The sequence below is a fragment of the Onychostoma macrolepis genome, chromosome 15 (genome assembly GCF_012432095.1).
Source record: "Onychostoma macrolepis isolate SWU-2019 chromosome 15, ASM1243209v1, whole genome shotgun sequence".
Lineage (NCBI taxonomy): Eukaryota > Metazoa > Chordata > Actinopteri > Cypriniformes > Cyprinidae > Onychostoma > Onychostoma macrolepis.
In genome coordinates, this window is record NC_081169.1 from 9,686,201 (window position 1) to 9,708,397 (window position 22,197).

The following is a 22,197-nucleotide window of genomic DNA, read 5'->3' on the forward strand; positions in this document are numbered from 1 at the left end:
TTTTTAATTTAATTTTATCATCCTTATTTGTCATTGACCTTTATACAGTACGAGTAGGCTATAGCACTAAGATAATAAAGTGTGACTAATATAGTTATTAATCTGATTGATTTTCAGGGCAGGCATCAGTCAGCATCTCAGTGTCTAACAGTCAGATTCAGGAGAACGTGGTGAGTAAACATGACCTTTACAGATGCGATACATCACATAGTCTGACGATGACAAAGATGATTAAGATAATGAGTAAGATAATAATAAATGATGATGATGTACCCAACAGGACATTGGAATGGTGTACCAGATCTTCGCTGATGAGGTTCTGGGCTCTGGACAATTTGGTGTGGTATATGGAGGTATGTCTATGACTGAAAACCAGATTTTTTAAAATTTCTAAACATTTGCCAGGGCATTGCTATGCGATTGCTAAGGTGTGCTTGGTGGTTGCCAGGCTATTCTGGATGGTTGCTAGGTGTTTTCTTACTGGACCATGTGAACAGAGCCCATGCACCCTTAAGATGTTATAATATTCTAGACTGAAGTCCAATTTGGGACAGGTTACGCTCTTCACACTAATAAAAATATTTCTTTCAAGAACTGCTCTTTGGGGAACCAAAAAATGGTTCTTCTATGGCATCACTGCAAAAAGCCACTTTTTGAATCTTATTTATTTTTTAAAAGAGTTTAAACACCAGAAATGGAATTCTTATTCATAACCCTTGTCATAAGTATATGCAATAGCAAGCACCACTAATGATATGCAAGAATGGACATTTGCAAAAGATCTCACATATACAACACATAATCATTTCCTCAACCCACACAGGAAAACACAGGAAAACTGGCCGGGATGTAGCCGTGAAGGTGATCGACAAGCTCCGGTTCCCCACCAAGCAGGAGAGCCAGCTGAGGAATGAAGTAGCCATATTGCAGGTGACCAGCAGGGGGCGAAAGAGATTCAATGATTCATCACATGTAGAACTGTGTGGCTAATGAGTGCCATTGTATTGACTGAATGATAATGAACACATATAACACAATTAAACCTGCTGTGTGCCTGCTGATTGTGAGGACACCTAACATAAGGTCATGAATGCAAATAAGCAACAACGTGACTCAGCCGCATCTCTTTATCTTGTCCTTTCATCCTCTCTCAGAGCCTGCGACACTTGGGTATAGTGAATCTCGAATGCATGTTTGAGACTCCGGAGAAGGTGTTTGTGGTGATGGAGAAACTTCATGGTGACATGCTCGAGATGATTCTGTCGAGTGAGAAAGGACGACTTCCTGAGAGACTCACCAAGTTCCTCATCACGCAGGTCAGCGCTGCGTTCAGAGCTTTAAGCTTGCTTCTCAGAAGTTAAGGGCTGTTCACACCAAGGACATATGGTTTTCACAGTCATTCTAAAGAGCTGTTTATTATTAGTGTCCTGTTTATTATAAGTGCATGCAGCATTTTTCTCGTCTGCTGCTTTAAAGGGGTCTGCCTTTTTATTACTTTGTACTGTTCTCTGAGGTCCACTTATGTTATCAAGATTTTTATATCAACAACACAATTTAGAATCTGTCCTGTGTTTAACCTCCTCATTAGAACGCTCTGTTTGAATAGGCACGGCAGATTGTAGACTCGGAAGTAAACGCCCACTACTATGATTGGCTAATAGTTGTGTATGCTGTGATTTAGGTCAAAACGCATAAATAAGTGCTTTTAACCCATCAAGTGCACACACATAGCAGTGAGAAGTGAACACACACACACACACACACACACACACACACACACTGTGAATACACACCCAGAGCAGTGGGCAGCCATTTTATGCTGCGGCGCCAAATTAAAGCAATAGTGACCACATAATAAAAACAGTTACTCAACACTTGTGTGTTGCAACATTACTGTCAGACCTAATATAGCTGACACAGCGTCGTCTTTTAGTTTCAATCTTTCTGAAAATCCCACGTCAAATTGTGCCTCGTTTGTAAACAAAAATGTAAAATGAAGTGAACAAAGGACTAAGTTCTTATTGACGTGGTCTGGATCTTCATTAAAATAAAGTTCATTCACTCTTCTTAATGTTAGGATCAGAAGGAAGACAATGCAAGCACTGTTTTTCCACAACTTGGCTCTGCACAGCATCTTGTTGTCTTCAGAGCTGTCGTTATCATATGGTTTCTGTGTAGACATGCATTTTCCTCTTGTTATTTACTCTACATGCGTGTATCGGTGGGCAGGGCTAAACAGGCTGCGATGTAGAAGCAGGCGTTGATCTTCTTCTGCGGAGGCGGTGCTTAGCCACACTATTACATCACAGAGTGGCACATTCCATAACCTCTTGTTTTGGCAGACTGGCTTCAATATAAGCTGTTTTTAGACTAATGAGAAAGTTTTGAGTTCTGAAACGTACAGGATGTTTTTATAGCACAATGACCTCTTAAATATCAAAAGATAAGGGGAATTTTAATTTCTCAGGTCATGACCCCTTTAAATGCTCTTTTATGTCTGTTGATGTTTTTAATCATTCACCACCTGGGGGAAAAAAAAATATATATATAATAATTCTGAAAGTGATTTCAAGAATATTGTTACTCTGTTGTTATTGTTCTCATATAGAATTCAAACCTGTTCAAACCTGTTAATATTAACTAATGATGAGTTAAGGCACGTACCAATCAAAAACGAACCTTAAATACGGCATGAGTCATATGAATTCATGTGTCAATACTGGCCACCTTAACTACATGTTAGTACATGCCTATTAGTTAATATATTGATTAACACTTTGGGGTAAAATTTCACACATGAACTCAAGATGTAAGGTTAGTTATTGATTAGTACATGCCTTAACACATCATTAGTTCATATTAATGCAATAATTAATATTTTAAGTTTTGTGTTTTTTTTAAAGAATGCACTGCAGTGTTCTTCTCAATCTGTTTAAACCCAGGTTGATTCTGATTGGCTGTCCCAAGTTTTTATTGTATAGGGGAGCACAGGGTACAAACTAACGCGGGATTAGTTGTAACACTCGTGGTTTAAATATTTCTACACATTCTAGAATAACAAAATTTACGGTATTTACTAGTTGCCATATCAACACTATAGAGAAAAAAGTGTGCCAACATTCAAAAATCTTTTTAAGATAACGCTGAATATTTATTTTACCGTAGTAAAGGTACATTTCTGGCTTAAGTACATTTTTCATCTCATTAGCATCTCATTCATCTTTTAGCATTCATTTAAAATGAGAAAAATCTGCTATTATTTTAATCTCCAATCTGTTATTTATCAATTCAGATCGTTTATGGGCTGTACCAAGCATGGTTGCAATGTGTTCATTGTCAAACTCCAAAATCAGATTATTAATTCTTTAAAAAATTGCATTATTTTATTTGAAAAAGTTAATAATTGTATCTTATTGACAAAATGTTTTAGTTTGTCTTGTATATTTCATTAGATCAGATAACATTTTAAGCTGTCATATGGTCATGTTACAACATACCCCACCCATACCCCACAAAAGTTACAATGTACTCCACCTACTGGGCACGTAATCGCGTTTCACTTCCATTTCTAGAGGATAAATAAAGAAAAACGTATACGCTGTAATGACGAAACAAAGTGACACATTTCACACTAGACAAGTGTGAAATTACTGTAGATAAAAAAATCCCTTGTGGATTTACATAAACTGAGAAATTCAAAAAAGTTGTGCCCCGATCTCCCTTAGTTATCGGTATAGTAATCGTTATTGGTGTTAATGGGCCATTAAAGGTTTTATTTTAACCCAGTATCTTCTTTTTCACTCCCTCTCTAGATTTTGGCTGCTCTGAGGCACCTTCATTTCAAAAACATAGTGCACTGTGACCTCAAGCCTGAGAATGTGCTGTTAGCTTCAGCAGATCCTTTCCCACAGGTCAGAAATTTAAAAAGAAATACGCAATTTTAACACATCCTGATACACAGGCATGGGAAACAAACTACAGCTCTTTTTTTTTCTGTTGCATAATGCAAGGTTATGCTTCTCCTTTTTACACTTTGTTGACTTTTAACACTTCTTCCCACCCACATGGGATATTCATAGGTGAAACTTTGTGACTTTGGTTTTGCTCGCATCATTGGAGAGAAGTCTTTCCGCCGTTCGGTCGTTGGCACGCCTGCTTATTTGGCCCCCGAGGTCCTGTTGAACCAGGGTTACAATCGCTCTCTGGACATGTGGTCTGTAGGTGTAATTATGTATGTCAGTCTGAGTGGAACTTTCCCCTTCAACGAGGATGAAGACATCAATGATCAGATCCACAATGCCGCCTTCATGTACCCACCTAACCCATGGAAACAGATCTCTCCTGAAGGTACAAACACAGTACAATTACACCGAATTAAGTACAAGTTCCTGATGTACAATAAAATGACAGATCAAATTGAGAATACAAGCATATGAAAAGTTAAAAGAGCTGAATAGAGAACACTTTGCGTGGCTCTTCCTGGAAATGTACTTCATAATAACAAAAAGAAATTCGATGCATTGAAAGCAGGCTGACCGTTGAGTCGCTCCATCCGCCTTTGATTTTCTGTCCACTGCTGTAAATCATTTAGCTTCAATCAATGCAGATTTTGTTTGTGTGGTCTCTCCGTTTCTCCATAGCTATCGACCTCATCAATAACCTGCTCCAAGTGAAGATGAGAAAACGCTACAGTGTGGACAAGAGTCTTAGTCATACCTATCTACAGGTAATGCCAATATCGGGCTCATGCTATTAATGGCTCTTTCCTTGATTAGGGTGCCACATATGGCATACAGTATATACAGTATATATATATATATATATATATATATATATATTTTAATATATATATTACAATATAAATCTGTTATTTTAAATTGTAACAACATTTTACAAAATTACTCTTTTTTTACTGCATTTTTATCAAATAAATGCAGCCTTGGTAAGCATAAGAACTTTCTTTAAAGACCCCTAAACTTTTGAATGGTAATGTATGTGCTGTAATATTTTCGATTTGTTTTATGTGAGGTTTGCAACTTTTTCAATCCTTTTGAAATAAAATAAGTAAATAAAAAAAAGTATGCAATTAAATAAATAAATTTCATTTTCTGGAAATAAATAAAGCGAAACATAAACATTAATGAAATCCTGTAGTTTAAAGCTGTTGATAAAATAAAAGATTGCATAACAGGGTTGAAAGTAGCTGATTAAAAGCCATTACGCCGTAGAGGTTAGTAAATAATGTTACACACACACACACACACACACACATATATATATATATATATATATATATATATATATATATATGTGTGTGTGTGTGAAATATATTGTGTATGTGTGTGATTGTGAATTTGCATTATATTATATTATTTGATATATTATCTACTATTACTATTAAAAAGATAATTTTTGAATTAAATGAGATGGAAGCAAGAAGGATAATCTAGACAAGGATAAGGCTATTACATTCAAATGAAAAAAAAAAAGGAAATAGGTCTGTAATTAAATTAAAAGCTCCGCATGAAAAGAAGAAAAAAGGATAAATGTGAAAAACAACCCCTGAGATGACAAAATGCAAGTATGGATTTGCAGTAAAAGAGAGTTTTATGTTTGACAAGCAAATTACATTAAGGGCAAATAAACTCCTTAAGTAAAGCGCTTTTAGACACCGCAAACAAAATGCATCATCATTAGCTGTGGCGTCCTTCTGTCTTTATCATCTTCTTATTTGCTCTCCCCACCACCCCTACCACCCCTGCTCTTTCAGGATTACCAGGCCTGGTTGGACCTCCGAGAGCTGGAGTCAAAGCTCGGGGAGCGTTACATAACCCACGAGAGCGATGACAGCCGCTGGCAGCAGTACGCCCGTGACCACACGCTGCCATACCCTGCTCACCTGGTGCCCCCGCCACCCGCGTCCGACGACGACGAGCTGGAGGGTGCGGAGGACGCAGACATGCAGGGGCTGACAGAGCGTGTAAGCATCCTTTGAAGAAGAAACCGAGGCGGAGGACGAGAGGAATGAAGAGTACCTGCCCAAACTCTAGCGATTTTCAATGTACCACGAGCGTAGGATGGAGGTAGTCTGTAAGAAAGCGTAGCTTCGGGTGTCTTTGGCAGGATGTCTGAACTCTGACCTCCTTCAGCCAGGACTGCTGCAGATTTGTTTCTGGGATGCAGATATTAAGGTCGGGAAAGAACAATTTTAGATTCCAACATGAAAGTCAAATTTTTTACAAATGGTCTGGATTTGGGTTCGTCTCCCCCAACTAGACATCTTTCTTAAGGTACGGTCACATTTACCAGTTTTCTGTGTATTTTCACAGGCGAAACCCAGTCAGTTCAATGGAAATACACGCTATATCATTAATTTCATGTCAGGGTGAAAGATTTCCTCATATAGATTTTGCAAATGGTTCAAGTTGGTCACGGTCATTCGCCACATTTACCAACATAAAGCTGCTTGATTTGAAAGTGAATTCTGTGTGAATGGAGCCTCATAAATTGCTTAACTTTTTCCCTACAAAATTTTGCTATTGTGACCGTACCTTTAGGGGACAATATGGAAGAGAACCGACCCAAAGATCTCGAGACACGGTTTTAAAATTTAGAATATTTGCAGAATCTTAAAAACTTGCAGGACATTCAAAAAACAGAGCAAGATGTGACACAATGGCCAGAGACGTTCTTCTGAATGTGTCTTTCCTGACAGTGGTGCTTTGAAGGCGATGAATAAACTATGTTTTAATGGTCAAAACTGTCTAAAGGTATGGTCACATTTACCAGTGCTCCTTGAAATTGTGTGGCCGAAAACCAGTCATTTCAATATGAATCTGTGCAATCGGGAGTTTCGTGTGAAGTTGTTCCTCAAGATTGCATTCACATTCATGTGAATTTGCCGCATTGATCAACAGAAGGTTGAAAATTACTTCTGTGTGAACAGTGCTTCATGCATGGACGATAGACCTTTTTTGCCAACAAAATTTCACCCAAATTTTGCCAATGTGACCTAAACTGCTAAAGCGCAGCATGCGTTTAACATGCAAATGAAAGTACCTGGAAAAATCGTTAAAAAGTTCAGTCTCACCAATTGACTAATTGACCATCATGACCCATCCCTAATTTGTTGTTCACAACAGATTGACGTCAAGCTGATAATCTCCAGGTCACCAGAAATGTATTAATCATGATTCAAATGCAAAGAAAAAAAAAAAAAAAAAGGTATCTATTAAGCTGGACTTTTTTTCTATTTTGTGCTCTGTGGTGACGCCGCCTTTAATTTCAGATCCACTTTTTACGTATTACTGAGAACCTTTTTGCAAAATAATCTGGAAGAAGTTCAAGAGTCTGGTGTTTTCCATTATCGTCATCGGTTTGCCCTCTAGGTGCCGACGATTTCACCTCTGAGAATGGATGTTATCTTATGAGGACTGATAAGCAGGCTGCCCCTCAGCCTTATCAGCATACAAATTGAGTGCACAAAGACTACCTAGACTGTTCTCAGATCAGCTGCTGTTAGCAACTGGCTGTTCTTTGCTAGTACTAACTGTACTGGATGTGTATTCTTATTCCTAACTGACCCTAGACCTGAGCATTAGGCTGCATGTCACTGAGAATTAGGTTTGCTTGAAACTTATTGCTATGAAGGACTGTTTTGTACACATGTAACCTTAGAAATTCTGATGTAGTTTGTGGAAGGTAATGTCAGAGCATTTCCAGCAGCTATAATAAACATGGTGATGCATAAATGTGTTGAAATGAATCTTCTTGAGTCATGAGGTTTGAGTCAAGTTGAATTTTTTTCATCATCTTTTCCTGATTGATTCTCAGAAGAATCTAGCAGAGAGAATGAGAGAGTGAAAAACATAAAAATACGTGGATAACTTGTTCCAGGTACAATACGGCTTAAGCTTTACTGACAGCATCTGTGGGCACAGAAAATCATTTCAGCTTGTTCCGCAGTTTGTAAAAAAAAATAAGTAAAAGTGTTGAGTTTGAGTAATGCGCTTACTGTACAATGGAAGTCTATGGAGAAAAGGCATTGTAGAGGGTTTAATATATTCATTGTTATACCAGTATAATCATTTATCTGTATTTGAGCTATAAATCATAATGGTGAAACTACGATAGACGTTGGGAAAGATGCAGTGATTCGTAACGTATTAGAGGATGACGATGTGTTATTCAGTATCCTATTAAGGGAAATCAAAGGAAACACTTGCTAATTTAGTTTTTATAGCACAATTTAAAACAGAATAATTGAAAACCATCAAAAGGCACTGTATGTCCCACTTTAGCTTACAAACCAGAGGGAAAACTCTGACTTTATCAGTATATGAATATATATATATATATATATATATATTATTATTATTATTTATTTATTTTTTAATGTGTCATTAATGGTAAATGTATAAACAACAGATTACCATTCAAAGGGAATTATGTTATCAATTATATAGAGGCTTATATTTTTTTTAATTTTAAATAATATTAAGACTAAATAATAGGCTATATTGCAATTTTAAATATTAAATATTTAAATACAACTACCTTACTAACTATTAACAAGCAGCAAATGATCTTTGATGTGCTGAATGAAACATTACAGTACTGTAATGTGCTCACATTTGGAAACACACTTTCTAACCAAATTAGAATATATTATTTAATTGAGTAATTATGTATACTTTTTTCCCCCTGGTCCAGTACCTTGCTCTCTTGCAAGTGAATTACTGTGAACACATTCTTTGTTTGTTTTTATAAACTGAGGGACACAATTATTTTATTCCATCTGAATAAAACCAAGGAATTAGTAATCAGTTGTACTAGGCAAGTCGCTGGAGTTGTGCCAGTAATGATAGATAGTCACCCAGTTGAGATTGTTGATCCTTTTAAATATCTTGACACATATATAGATAGTAAACTGAATTTTGTGGATAAAATGCATGCAACAACTGTTCCTAATAAGGAGAATCAGTAGGTTTGGATTGAGTCAAAACACACTGGAGATTGCTTACAAATCATTGGTATAATATAATTGAACCTATTGGTATGGGCAGAAAAATAATTTGGCAAGCGTCACTAAAACAGCTAGTAAAAGCATTGGCAGACCACAGAGTAATTTGGGTGAGATGTACACTTCAAGATGTGTTGAAAAATCAGAGTGTATTCTAAAAGACTCTACTCATCCTTTGTGTGAGTTTGTTCTACAGCCCTCTGGGAGACGGTTTTAATACCAAAGATAAATATGTGTACCTGCTGTGTGATTTAATATGATGGTTTTTATCTGTGTTTATTTGGTATGTGCCTGCACTTGGTTTCGCTGGTGGGATCAAAGACAAATTTGAACCATGGTTAATAATAAAGATGTATTGTATTAATTGGCAATATGCCACAGAAACCCCTGATAGAGTTTCACATTAATTTAACCCATAACTGCTTTAAAGGGTTAGTTCACCCCAACGAAGGTCTTGCGGGTTTGGAACGACATGAGGGTGAGTAATTAATGACAGAATTTTCATTTTGGGGGAACTAACCCTATAAGTTTAAACTCAAACAAATATTTCCTGATTGAAACTGTGACTGGAACATTATGTTGTTTCAGATCTACCAAACTCGTTCTTTCTATGAAGTTTAAAACATTATGAAATGGAAAGTATCATATTTGCCCTGACAGTTTTAGGGAAAGCCCACATGTATGAGTCCAGAAACTGCGCTGTACTCTAGAAATCAATCAGTTAGTAAGACAAATGAAAATGGAAACCAGCAGAAACGGGAAGAATGTGAAAAAAATAAATACAGTAATGAAACCCAAGCAACAGGCAACCACAAAACAATGTGTACAGCATAAACATGAATTATTTAACAATACGTTTTAGATACAAGTCTCATTCCTTCACTGTATTATTATAGTCAATAATTTATGAAATTCACTGAAAGGTCAAAACACCGTTTGATGAACTTGAGTTGTGCCTTCTTAGACATAGGTGAACTGCTCCACATTTCCTCATGAAATGTAACCTTTAAATGATCAATTAAGAGAATATTATGTTTATATAGGTTTTACCAGAACATTTCAGACAGAGAAACAGTCGGTGGTTTGACATCAGAGGGAAAAAAAACAACAACTTTTATTCAGCTTTGATTTATCTGTTCAATCAGGCATTACTGACAGTGATGTCTTAAAGTGGAAAATGAGTGCTCATAATGCAAATTGTGGTTTTATTCCATTACAGCCATTAAGCCAGGCACATAGAACATTTTAAAACAATGCTTTAGTTTCTCTTATGTTAAAACAGGAAGTTGTGGCATTGTCAAACGTCTGAAGCAGACTGAACCATCACTGGAAGTTTGTCATCTTCTCTCTTTCACCACGTGTCTGGAAAGAGCTTTTACTCATTGCGGTTCCCTCTATCTCTATCACATGTAGCTCTAAGGGAAAAAACACCTAGCCCTAGCCTAACATCTTCCTGTAGACGTACATGTGCGAGGCTTTATCTCTCCTCCCCTTTCTCTCTCTCAATTCGTCTCCTCTCCATCCACTCACGAAGTGCATCGGCCGAACCTGCTCTCACAGGGTCACTTTTGATCTTCTCTGGCCAGGAAGCATTATTAAAGTGCATGACACCCTCTTCACGTTTGAGGAACTCAGCTGTGCCACTTTTCTCAGAGGTCATGCGGGACTGGAGCTGGACTTGAGGCGGTTCTGGGACTGAGGTTGTAAAGTTAGAATCAGAGACACCCTTCTCTGGTTGGAGCTGGTGGAGAACAATTTATAATTTGTTGTGTTGATTCGCAGGTGAGTTTCTTTCATTTTTTAGGCTGGTTTTGTTACAAGAACTACAAGAATAATGGTGAACCAGTGTGTATGTGTAAATAAGATAAAATCAGAGGGTGGACATGCTTGTTTGTTTCCAGTGCTATAGATATTAACACCACTAATGCAGTTGCCAGACACTTGATCCTAATAATTTAAAATGTTTACAACGCTGGGATGCGTATATGGGGCACCCGGCTGCCACATCTAGTGTAACTAAGAGTTTTGAAAGTACATTTTTGTAACATTTTAATCAGACTAATAATATGCTTTGAAGTCAGTAAATTGCATTGCGTGAAATCAGGCAAAATTAATACATTTTGGAAGATAATTATACCTTTGAAAAAGTAACGGTTGACAATTAATTTGATTTAATATTATGATATTGTTAATGTTATTGCTATGAGGCATGTCTTAGAATTTATTGAATTTATAAACTGAAAGTCATATAGACCTCAGAAAAAAGATGGGACTTTCACTTGTCTTTGAAGAGGTTTTTTTCTTCTTCTTCTTGAAATGATGAGGTAATCATGATGGTTTTAATAATTAGTCATTAATGGAGTAAAAGGGGGAAAAATATGATGGTAACAGAGATGATGCACATCCTGGAAATTTCCAAAAAGTGCATCTCAACATTTTAAGGTATGTAACCTTGACCCTGTTACCATCATATTGCCCCCTATAAAGCAATGAATTAATCCATTAATAAGTTCAAATTGTTATAAAAATGTTAAAAATTTCATAACATGTCATAACAAGTGACAGTCCCTTGATTTATTTATTTAATTAATTTGACCATCTGTTTATTTGTTAGCATCATATATGTAGAATGAATAAATACAAAAATTAAGGCAGAAAAAATGACAAAAAAAACTAAATTGTTGAATGTTTTTTAAAAAAAACTGTATTTATTAATTTGTATTAGTAATGCTGTCAAATGATTAATCGAGATTAATCACATCCATAATTAGTTTTTGCTTACATAATATAATGTGTGTGCACCGTGTATATTTATTATGTATATATAAATAAACACGCGTGCATGTATATATTTAAGAAAAGTATGTTATGTTTAAATATTAAATATATTTATATATAATATAAACTATATGAATATATATAAAACATGTAAATATTTTCAAAATTTATACCGTATGTGTGTATTTATATATAAATAATAAATATAGTACACGCACATATTATGTAAACAAAAACTTTTATTTTGAATGTGATTAATCGCGATTATTCGTTTGACAACACTAATTATTAGTCTATATTTACATATAGTAAAGCTAGCTTTAATTATTTTTCACATATGTATTTTAAGTGACAGACTCAAATGGCATCTGTTTTGCAAAATGACCCCTTTTATTCTGAAATGCACCGTTCTCTCATCCCCCAATAAGATTTTAAATATGTGAAGTGCTAAACTTGGTAAAAAAAGATGCAGACTAGTCTTTTTTTTTGAGTAATCAACAATCTCCGCATTGCGTGACCAAAGGCATTTTTAGGGTCATATGTCTTAGCGCTGACTTAACAGAATTTATAAAATTGATGCAAGGTAAAAACACTGTTAGTTTTGTTCTGCGCTTACTTTATTTTCCTGCAGCCTGAGCATGTGGTTGCCTCCGGATGGGAGTTGGTTAGGGAGCGATTATGCTATTCAGAGGGGCTGACAGGAGGTGCAGCCCACCACTCTTCTTTCCAGACCACTAGCCTGTGTCTCAACAGCTCTCAGGGGTGCTCATTAAACCTGTAATTGCAATAGCAAAACAAGAATAAAGCAGTGTAAACACATTACGTAAGCTAAGGGAAAGGAAACGGAAAGGACGTCTCCATTAAAGTAGATGTGTTTATCAATACTGTACAGTAACTGCTGACTGAAGAGTCCCACATTATTCCTGACTTCCTTTCTGGACAAACTATCCTACCCAGACTTTTAATAATACTATCACTAAAAGAGTTGTTAGACCATCCCTAACATCGAAAAAATCAGTGTAATGCACACCCTCTAATGACCTTTTGCTTTATTGTGCCCCAAATATGCAATTTGATAGTAAAAACATGCTGTGAAAACAACAGCAGCTGTTCTTTTAAACTGTTTTTTAACTGTTTTCAGCAGCTGTATACTAGTGCAATATGTCAAATTAAAGATTTTAAAGTACATTTTAAATCATTGTTTAAATAATCTTAATGAATGCAGTTATTTTGATATGTTGACTAATTACACATGAACTTTCATTCTAATTTTAATTGAATATGTTATTTGAAATTATATAAATTATTAATATATTTGAATAAAATTGTATATTTGAAGACTTCAGATGCAAAAACCTCTAAGTCTGTCTAATACTTTTCTTTTACATGAGCATTTTTATCAGGCTCCTATGAAAATAACATTGGACATTTTTGAAAATGAGGCATTCAGTTACTGAATAACATTTTCTTTGCCATTAAAAGGAAAATAACTCAACCTAAACATAGGAGCCTGATAAAAATGTGAAGTTTTCATTTATAATTGCAGTTAATAATATATTTTAACATGCAATTAAGTATCTGAAAACATCACATTAAGTTTGCACTTAAGTTAATCCTTTAAAGTCTTTTATTTATGAAATATGCTTTTAAAAATATGCTAAAGTGTACTTCTTTTTCACAAAGGAGTGAGTAGGAACACAACGAAACCATGTGATTCATTGCTCACTTGATCCGTTTTGGGATTTTCACGTCAAACACGTCTTCCACTTGGAAGATTTTATTTTAAAGTACCTGTGTATTTCCTTTATGGTACAGCCCCTTTTGTGGTTTGGATCATGTGACTTTGGTTTAAATTAATTTCTTGGCCTGTGTCCATGTTTGTAATCTCTGGTGTTTGAGTGGCAGCATTCATGTGCAAAAACAGAAAACATCATTATGCAATATTTGACATTTAAAATCATCAGAGAATCAGAGATATATGGCATATGTTGGCATGGGTTTAAAAGTGAATATTACATTTAAACAACGGTATGCAGTTTATATTTTGTGATGTGTGATCTAAATTTCAACCACAACCCTGTTACAATCTTTAAAGTGTACACCACATTGCCCTCTTACTGGATGACGTAAAGTAAACATGAAAAAAAAAAAAACACATTTGCAGGAAAACAGCCCGGCGTATTTTGAAATGACAGTATCATTAGCATAGACTTCACAGCAAGTGAATCACAGCTCATCTTTATCATCGCTTATCCCGAAATAACCATCAGACTTCGGTACTATCGTCATTCACAGCAGAGCTGAAGGGGAGGCTGTTTATGATGCAGTTTTCAATTTTTAATGTATTTTATAGGAGACTGTTGTGTATTTGCTGGTTCAATCTAATTCTGCATCTCAAAGTCATCTTTGAAGCTTTAAGAGTGTGTGCTCAGGTTACCCAGCTATTGATTTTTCCTCTGTTTTGCACGGGTAGGGTGAACTGTGGAATTAAGGTAGCTTAAAAACCGTCGCTCAGTTAGACCTGAATTGAATTTTAGTGTGACGTACTGCTGCTAGGCCAATCACTATAGCAGCTAATGCTGTTAGTAAGCCTGAGTTTGATATTGTGAGCAGATTAAGAAGACCATTAAGATCTCAAAGTCTCTTACATGAAGCAGAAGTCTGCAAATACATTAAATTGTTAAAAAGTCATTTGATACTTAAATGTTTTACTTGTCTTTGTTTGCAGCCACAAATTGTGCAGATAATATAATATTAATGAAATAAAAGGCCACTTAAAGGGAGCGTTCTCAATTTCTCAAGAGCAATTTTTTAAGGGGACACAAATAATACAGCCAAAATTGTACTTGTAAGGATAGATATGTGTAGCATGCAGCATGTGTACATACCATAGAGAATGTGTTTAAATATGAGTTCAGTTCATAGGTTCACCACGCAGTCATATTGCACTTATTAAATTATTTTGCGTCCTCCACATATTATTTTTAGGTTTCAGTCTGGGACTGAGGGCATCTCGTAATTATATATTCAACCGCAGCAAGCCCACTGATCTGCCACTTAACATCATATTGAGCAAAACTCAACACATCAGTAGGTCTACAATAATAGTCTAATATCAGTTCACACACAGGTTTAACGCCGTGTTAGTTGTAGTGAGTGACAAGCTACGGTATTAAACAAGCTAAGCTAGGTAACCTTATAATTGCTCATAGAAAAATACATCGGATATTATCATTTTTTGTCATGACTAATTTATTAATGGTCCAGCATCATCTGTGGTAAGGAGAAAGAATCACTTCATCCGACTACAACCCTCAGACAACCCGTCCCTCCCGCGATTTCCGTCCCTGGTGTTGAGTACGTCACTGTAAAAAAAAAAAAGTTGAGCCAACTTAAAATTTTAAGGCAACCAGCTTCAGCAGATTTTCGAGTTTTCTCAACTTGTTGTTTTACGTTTATACAACAAAAAGTTGAGACAATTCAAAAATCTCCTACAAAAATAAGTTGAGAGAACTCAAAATCTGCTGAAGCTGGTTTATTTGTTTATTTTTATCTTGACATCTCTCACAATCAAACACATTACTGCACGTACTGTACCATGACAGGCAGCTGAGAGTAGAGGTGTTTTCCTGTGTAGAATCCCCCATGTGCCACGGTGTTATTGAGTGGTTGTTTGCTTCCTGGTCCAAATCAACTGAGCCCACCCCGTTTGCCCACCACAGTCCCCATGAAATTTTGATCTTGAGATAAAGCTTAGTTTCTCATGAGAAGATAAATCAGCTCACTTTAAAATATTAGCAACCTCTCCTCAATAAACCACACACACTATCAGGAGTCTGATTCAATTCTGTTAATGAGACGTTATGAACAGTTCAACTTCAAAGAACTAGAGAAAACAAATGACTCAGACACTCGATATGTCATAATGTGGTTCCTGCCACATCACGTGATCCAAAATAAAAGCCACATTTAATAAATATACTGTAAATAAGCGTGTTTTGTGTGCACATTTCAGTTAATTCTTTCAAATATGATTTTGGTTACACATTTATTCTGATAGCCCACTTTTCACATTTTTAACTATAAGTAACTATATAAGTTTCCAATTTCATGTCAACTAACTCTCATTAGAGTATTAGTAGGGTGTTAGGGTAGTAGAATAACTTGTAGTTATGTAGTTGCAAAGTTGCTTATAGTTAGTAAAATGTACGGTGGCCGAGAGAGCTCAACACGCAACTTCAGAAAACATGCAAATAGAAAAAGCACTAGCAAATCAAGAAAACATCTTCATCAATTTGACAGCAGGTGCTGCAAATACTCACAACACAACCAAATAAATCATTTTATTTGCAGCGCGTTTCTTTGTTAGGTTGTGTTGTGAGCATTTGTAGCGCGTGTGTTGTAAAATTGACAAAGTTGTTTTCTTAATTTGCAGGTGTTTTTCCTATTTGCAGCATGTTGAGGTCTCTCGGCCACAGTAAAAATGTCTAAAGTGAACTATCAAAATTTTATCATATTACTATAATTATTATCGTATTACCATAAATTGTTACAATTAACAACAATATACTTGTTTCAGATGAAAATGTTTTGCATGTCTTTAAAAATATATGAAAACTAAATTCATATGCAAGTTTATAAAATGGTTATATGAGTTTTTAATTTGCCAAAAAATTTAAATGTATTGCTATCGATTCGTAAACTTTTTTTTGAGGTTCAAACGATTCATTGAACAGATCTGACTCAGAAGAGTGATTCATTTACAAATTAGACATTGCAAGCCACATAATTTGAAGTTTTATTCATGTCTGTATTAGAAATGGAACGAGATGAGTTATGCTTCAAAATACAGTCCATGCATATGAGCAATACTATGATGCTTGTCTTAAAAGCAAGAGCGGGATATTAATAGTTCAAGCGCAGCTATAAGGCTTTATGGTGAGTTGAAACTCAGGTCTTTGACTGTGGTAGGGCTGTTTGCTTTTCTCACAGGTCTTGCACTGAAGAGCAAGAATTGAGGAGCTGCAAAACCCTTCATGTGGTGACCAGCAGCTGTGTAAGACGGCAACAGTGTCTTGAACTGAATTTGAGCAAAGACTGGCAGCAAGTGAAAAGTCTCTCCAAAGGTTAAAAACAAGCTGAGCAATAGCACTGAAGATGAACTCAAGGGAATATAGGGGATATGCAGGTAGTGATGAGAGAGCTGCAGTAGCTAGATGTGAAATGAACTGATGTGAACCAGCAATTGTTGTTGTTGTTTTTTTCTTTTGTAAATTGTAAAATGCATCTTTCAAAGAGATTTCAAAGTGTAAGGCTTGTCATTTGTGTGAATGGAGAAAAAACATAGCATATGTGCAGCATATGAACAGATGTAAAGGCTCTGCCTACAAATATCGATGATCTCCAAGATCTGAAGCAAAAGTTGTTGGAATGCCTTCAAAAAACAGAGCCAAGGCTTAAATCCATTATAAACTCAGTCCAAGCACATTTTACAAAAAATTCTTTCCCTGTCGGCTCAAAAACACGTTTGCTCAACCATGAAATTAAGTTTAACAGCAAGGGTGACATTTTGCCTTTAATATCAAACAAATCATAAAATATATAGCAAGGAATCCTGGTCACAGAGGTAACAAATTACCTTCATCCTTCTAAACTGATGTATCCTGACAACATTTGTGCGATATATTGTATAGTGTTTAGAAATACAAGAATATATGACACAGTCTCTATAGACTATTATTATAATTATTTCTGTTAATTTTTTTTTTTTGTTTAACTCCCCATCGTAATCATGACGCATAAAGCTAGTAATACTGGGGATGACATTTTGCTATTCGTTTAACTTTAAATTAATTACCAGGCTTCCTGCAAGCTGTTATTTTCTGATAAAAATGACCTTTTGTAAGAGACTGTGGTGTGTGAAGGGGTCTATAAAATGTTGCTTTTGTATATAAATTAAGCTACAAATGTGTCTGGCAATATACTGTATATATATATATATATATATATATTATTATTATTTTGAGTAAAAGCCATTTCATTTTCATTCATCCTGCAGTGCGTTTTACTTTATGTGCAGGTGTTGTTAATCTGAGATGCTTTCAGTGACTCATTGGTGTTAATCTTGGCTGATTAACCATTACACCTTGACTTAATAAGAAGTAAAAGGAAAAGTTTTGTGCATCAGGTTGTTCACTTCTCATTGAAACCACAGCCATTTTGCAACTTGCAGCAACCGGAAATTTATTTTTCTCATTTGGAGTTGCCATTTCCAAGAACATTTTTGGTTATGTGCCTAGTGCACATATAAATTCTGATTAGTTAATCAGTACATTGTCTGAGCCACACTTTCAGTAGATTGATATTTTCACATCTGTCATGAAAAATATAATTAACATCTAGATTAATCTAGAAAGGACTTTTAAAACATCACTACATTGTGCACCATGCCAACATCTGCATCAACAAAAATCAACAGCAAAAACATCTAGCCAAGTTTAACCACATCATAGCTATGAGTGCTCAAATTTGACAAACCTAAAGGTCAATGGTTTCCACTCTTTTACATGCACTGTAAATCTGTCATGCAAACTGACAACAGCTGTATGCTTGACTATTATGACATAACATTTCAAAGGTGAGCTAGTGAAAATTCAATTACAAATATTAATAATTACATTTTTATTTTACAATAATTACATTAACTAAATGTAATTCTTGACATCAATCATTTGATTTCTGTGAGTGAAGATGTCATTCCTGATGTCAAGAATTCACATTTTAAGTGAAAATTGAATCATAAAAAAAAATAAAAATCATATCTTGGGAATGATTAAATGTCAAAAGAGCTTAGTTTAGACTAGAGCTTTAATAATGCTTATGAAACTTGGTAAGACTTTATTGCAGTGTCCTTGAAACACAAGTTACATGTACTTACAATAATAGTAATCGTAAATTATCCATAATTATACGCAATAACCCCGCATGTACATGCACAGTACTATATACTTGTTATAATAATTACAATAACTGGGTAATAACTAGGTAATAACCCTGAACCTACACCTAAACCTACCCCTAACCCATGTAGGTACCTTATTAGCAGGAAGCACATATGCTAATATAAAGTGTAACTCTTAACCCTTACTAGTAAACACGTTGTTAGTATTACTCAGTACTTAAACACACTAGTGCATAATTACACTGTAACAAGGACAGTGGGAAATAAAGTGTATAAATTTTACCATGATTTTACTCAAGCAACACTAAATGTAGCCACTAGGATATGTTGTAATATTGTAAATTCCTGTACTACACAATCTGTTAAGGAACCATCCATAGTTGCGTTTGTGGTGGTTGCAAAAGGTCTGACTATTAAGTTAAAGTATGGTAAATTATTCAAGAACTAGTTAATTTCCCACCTACTGTATTTACATCAGGGTTGTGCACCATTTTTCAACTGAATTAGAATTCAAATAAACTCAAATTCAATTGAGTTTGATCTTTGAAAGGGCAAACATGATCTAGAATTACAATTACATGCAGAACTGAAAATCAATGATTGTTTTATGAACTATGGAATTTTCTGATGCAGATATTTATTAGTGCATTTCTGTCTTTGTGCACACAGATTATGATGAATGCAACACAGAACACAAGCAACTCATCATGTGTGATCATGACCCAGCCAGCAGGTCACCTGCTGATGTCCATCTACATCATCGCCTTCATCTTGGGGCTGCTGTTCAACTTGATCACCATCGGGCCCATAATTCAGCAGATCTGCAGAAGGAACGTTATAGGGATCTACCTGCTCAGTTTGTCCTTCTCGGATCTCCTGTACATCCTCACCATGCCTCTGTGGGTCTATTATTTTAACAACAACCACAAATGGAACCTCGGACAAGGACTATGTAGTCTGGCTGGTTTCTTTTATTACTCCAACCTGTACATCAGCATCTTTCTCCTCTGCTGTATCTCCATCGATCGCTGCCTGGCCATCACCTTCCCGCTGCGAGTCCAAGTCTTCCGCCGCCAGCGCTATGCCTGGATCATCTGTGGGCTGGTCTACATTTTTGTCATGGCCTTGCACTGTTTGGTGCTGTATCTGGACAAGTTATCGGATCCACTGGATGACACTGAGCAAACGTGCTACGAGACCTTCCCCATGACGGAACGCATTGCGATGTTCAACCTGATACGGGTCGGAATTGGTTTCCTCTTGCCTCTGGTGGTGATCACCGTCTGCTACTGGTTGATCCCAACCAAGGTGCAGCAAAGCAGAGGGGTGGACGATCAAGGCAAGCGCAAAGTGAAGCTTCTGTCTATGGGGGTCATTGGCATTTTCTCTTTCTGCTTTGCACCATACCATATCCTCCTGATGGTGAGGTCCATCGCCTTCTTTTATTTGGGAGAAAACCAAACCTGCCGTTTTGAACAAGCGATGTATTTGCCCTTCACTTGCTCCCTCGCGCTATCCAGCCTGAACAGCATGGTGGACCCAGTGCTCTATGTTTTGGCCAGTAATGGAGTAAGGGAGGATATGAGGTTATTCTGTTGGAAAAAGAAGCAGAGACAGGTGACAGGAAGCCCTCTTGTTGATTCCAAATGGAAGACAAGAGTGACCAACTTGGGTTAAAGCCAACCTTAGGTCTTTGAAAACAGACTTGCGTTTGATAACGTACACACTGTTTTTGAACCCATTCAGGAATTTCGCAAATCAGTGACCAGCACAAACTCGCCCAAATTGTTTGCGTTGACAGCATGGGCACAATCTTGTGGATGGGTCCATGTTGTTAAGTTGTGGAGGGTCCAGCAGACTTTACAATCTGGCGTGCTCCAGCACTGTGATCCAGACACCTGAACTAACTTTTTGACAAATAACTACCATTGTGAATGCAAACCTCTTGCTTTTCTGCAGGTGATAATAGGCAAATTGGACCAAGTTTTGTGAGTAAAGCGTATCTACTGTATAATAAGCTTAATTTACATAGAAAACAATGACTTGTACTGACAATACTGATGCTGCAGCACTTTTTAGTGCATATAGAGCCTAGTTAAACTGGATTGTGGCTGTTTGTGATGCTGTTTTTGTGCCAACATACTGTGTATTACAAAAGGGATTGTTTAGTGAATTAGCCACTGTATGACAGTGTCTAGTCAAGCCCAATTCATTTGTCCAAGTCAGGACAGAGACCAGAAGAGGGTCAAATCCAAGTCAAGGACAAGTTCACATGCTCCTGAGCTCATGACCAAGACCATGAAAATATGCTTTTAGTCTGAGTGTAAGACCATATTTTTATGGTTTTGCCCTTGTTTCTCGAATCTGAGTCCAAGACCATATTTTTGGTCTTGGTCTTTGAATCTGAGTTTAAGAACATATATATTTTCATGGGTATGTTCTTGTTCTTCAAGTTCAAGATCATAATTTCATGGTTTTGGTCTTGGTCTTTGAATCTGAGTCCAATACTATGTTTTTATGGTGTTGGTATTGGTCATGGTCCTCAGGTACGAATCCAAGACCATATTTTAAGGTTTTGGTCTTGTCCAAGTCCAGTATCATATTGGTTGTGGTCTTGATCCTATAGACCAAGAACACATTTTCATGGTTTTTGCCTTGTTTCTTGAATCCAAGTCCAAAACTATGTAGTCTAAGAACATATTTCCATCTTGGTCCTAGAGTCCAAGTCCAAGATCATTTATTCATGGGCTTGATCTTAGTCCTCGAGTCTAGTTTTAGTCTTGCCATGGACTCAGGAGCATGTGGACAGATTCAATCCTCTTCTGGTCTTTCTCCTAACTCGAATTTGGTCTTGACTACAACACGGATATGTGCAGGCTTCTGTACTCAGACTCCATTATGCCCACTTGTGTGAAAAAAAAAGAAGAATTATAACTTGTTTTATCTGAGCTGTGATATATTTATCTGTGTCTTTATGAACATCAAGAGGATGTTTACAAATTATGGATTTGCAGCGTGACAGGACCTGTATTCCTGTCTTTGAAGAACCCTTGAATCACTTGAACTTTCTTTGTGAGAGCTGTACTCGGCCCAAGTGTTGTTATTGTGGGATAAAGCCTTGCTTGTTTGTCCTTGTTTAATTCACAGACGACTCCCTGTAATTTACCGTTAAACCAGATTTAGCCGTTAAAGATTTAATCTGGATGTTAAACAACAGCTTGTTGCAATGTAAGCAATTTCAATGCACAGCATGTTGCTGCTCTCTACATTTCCTCTCATGTAACTTTATTGCAAAAGAAACAGTGCATTATGAAATAAAATACATTTTCTGATTCTGACTGTTATGCCACATTTAGGGAAGTGATGCTTCCGTTACAGCTCTTTAAACGGAGGTAAAATGATTAGTGTTTTATTCAAGAGGAGGGAACATCTACTG

At 36.3% G+C, this 22,197-nt stretch overlaps 2 protein-coding genes across 2 annotated transcripts in view; both read left to right on the forward strand.

The window, feature by feature from the left end:
* The window catches only part of prkd2 (protein kinase D2), a 39,580-nt gene extending 31,825 nt beyond the window's left edge, over window positions 1–7,755 (forward strand). Inside the window, exons 11-18 of the mRNA XM_058744790.1 lie at window positions 118–170; window positions 281–353; window positions 824–930; window positions 1,155–1,316; window positions 3,813–3,911; window positions 4,080–4,347; window positions 4,641–4,726; window positions 5,771–7,755. Of these exons, the coding sequence (XP_058600773.1) occupies window positions 118–170; window positions 281–353; window positions 824–930; window positions 1,155–1,316; window positions 3,813–3,911; window positions 4,080–4,347; window positions 4,641–4,726; window positions 5,771–5,995 (1,073 nt within the window). The 3' untranslated portion in view covers window positions 5,996–7,755. The remainder of the gene's footprint in view (window positions 1–117; window positions 171–280; window positions 354–823; window positions 931–1,154; window positions 1,317–3,812; window positions 3,912–4,079; window positions 4,348–4,640; window positions 4,727–5,770) is intronic.
* A 2,665-nt stretch (window positions 7,756–10,420) lies between these two features.
* Window positions 10,421–22,093, forward strand: gpr184 (G protein-coupled receptor 184). The gene is made up of 2 exons (XM_058744830.1): window positions 10,421–10,804; window positions 19,431–22,093. Exon 2 carries the CDS (start codon window positions 19,434–19,436, stop codon window positions 20,436–20,438), a length of 1,005 nt encoding a protein of 334 aa, XP_058600813.1. The 5' UTR covers window positions 10,421–10,804; window positions 19,431–19,433; the 3' UTR covers window positions 20,439–22,093.
* Window positions 22,094–22,197: the final 104 nt, after the last annotated feature.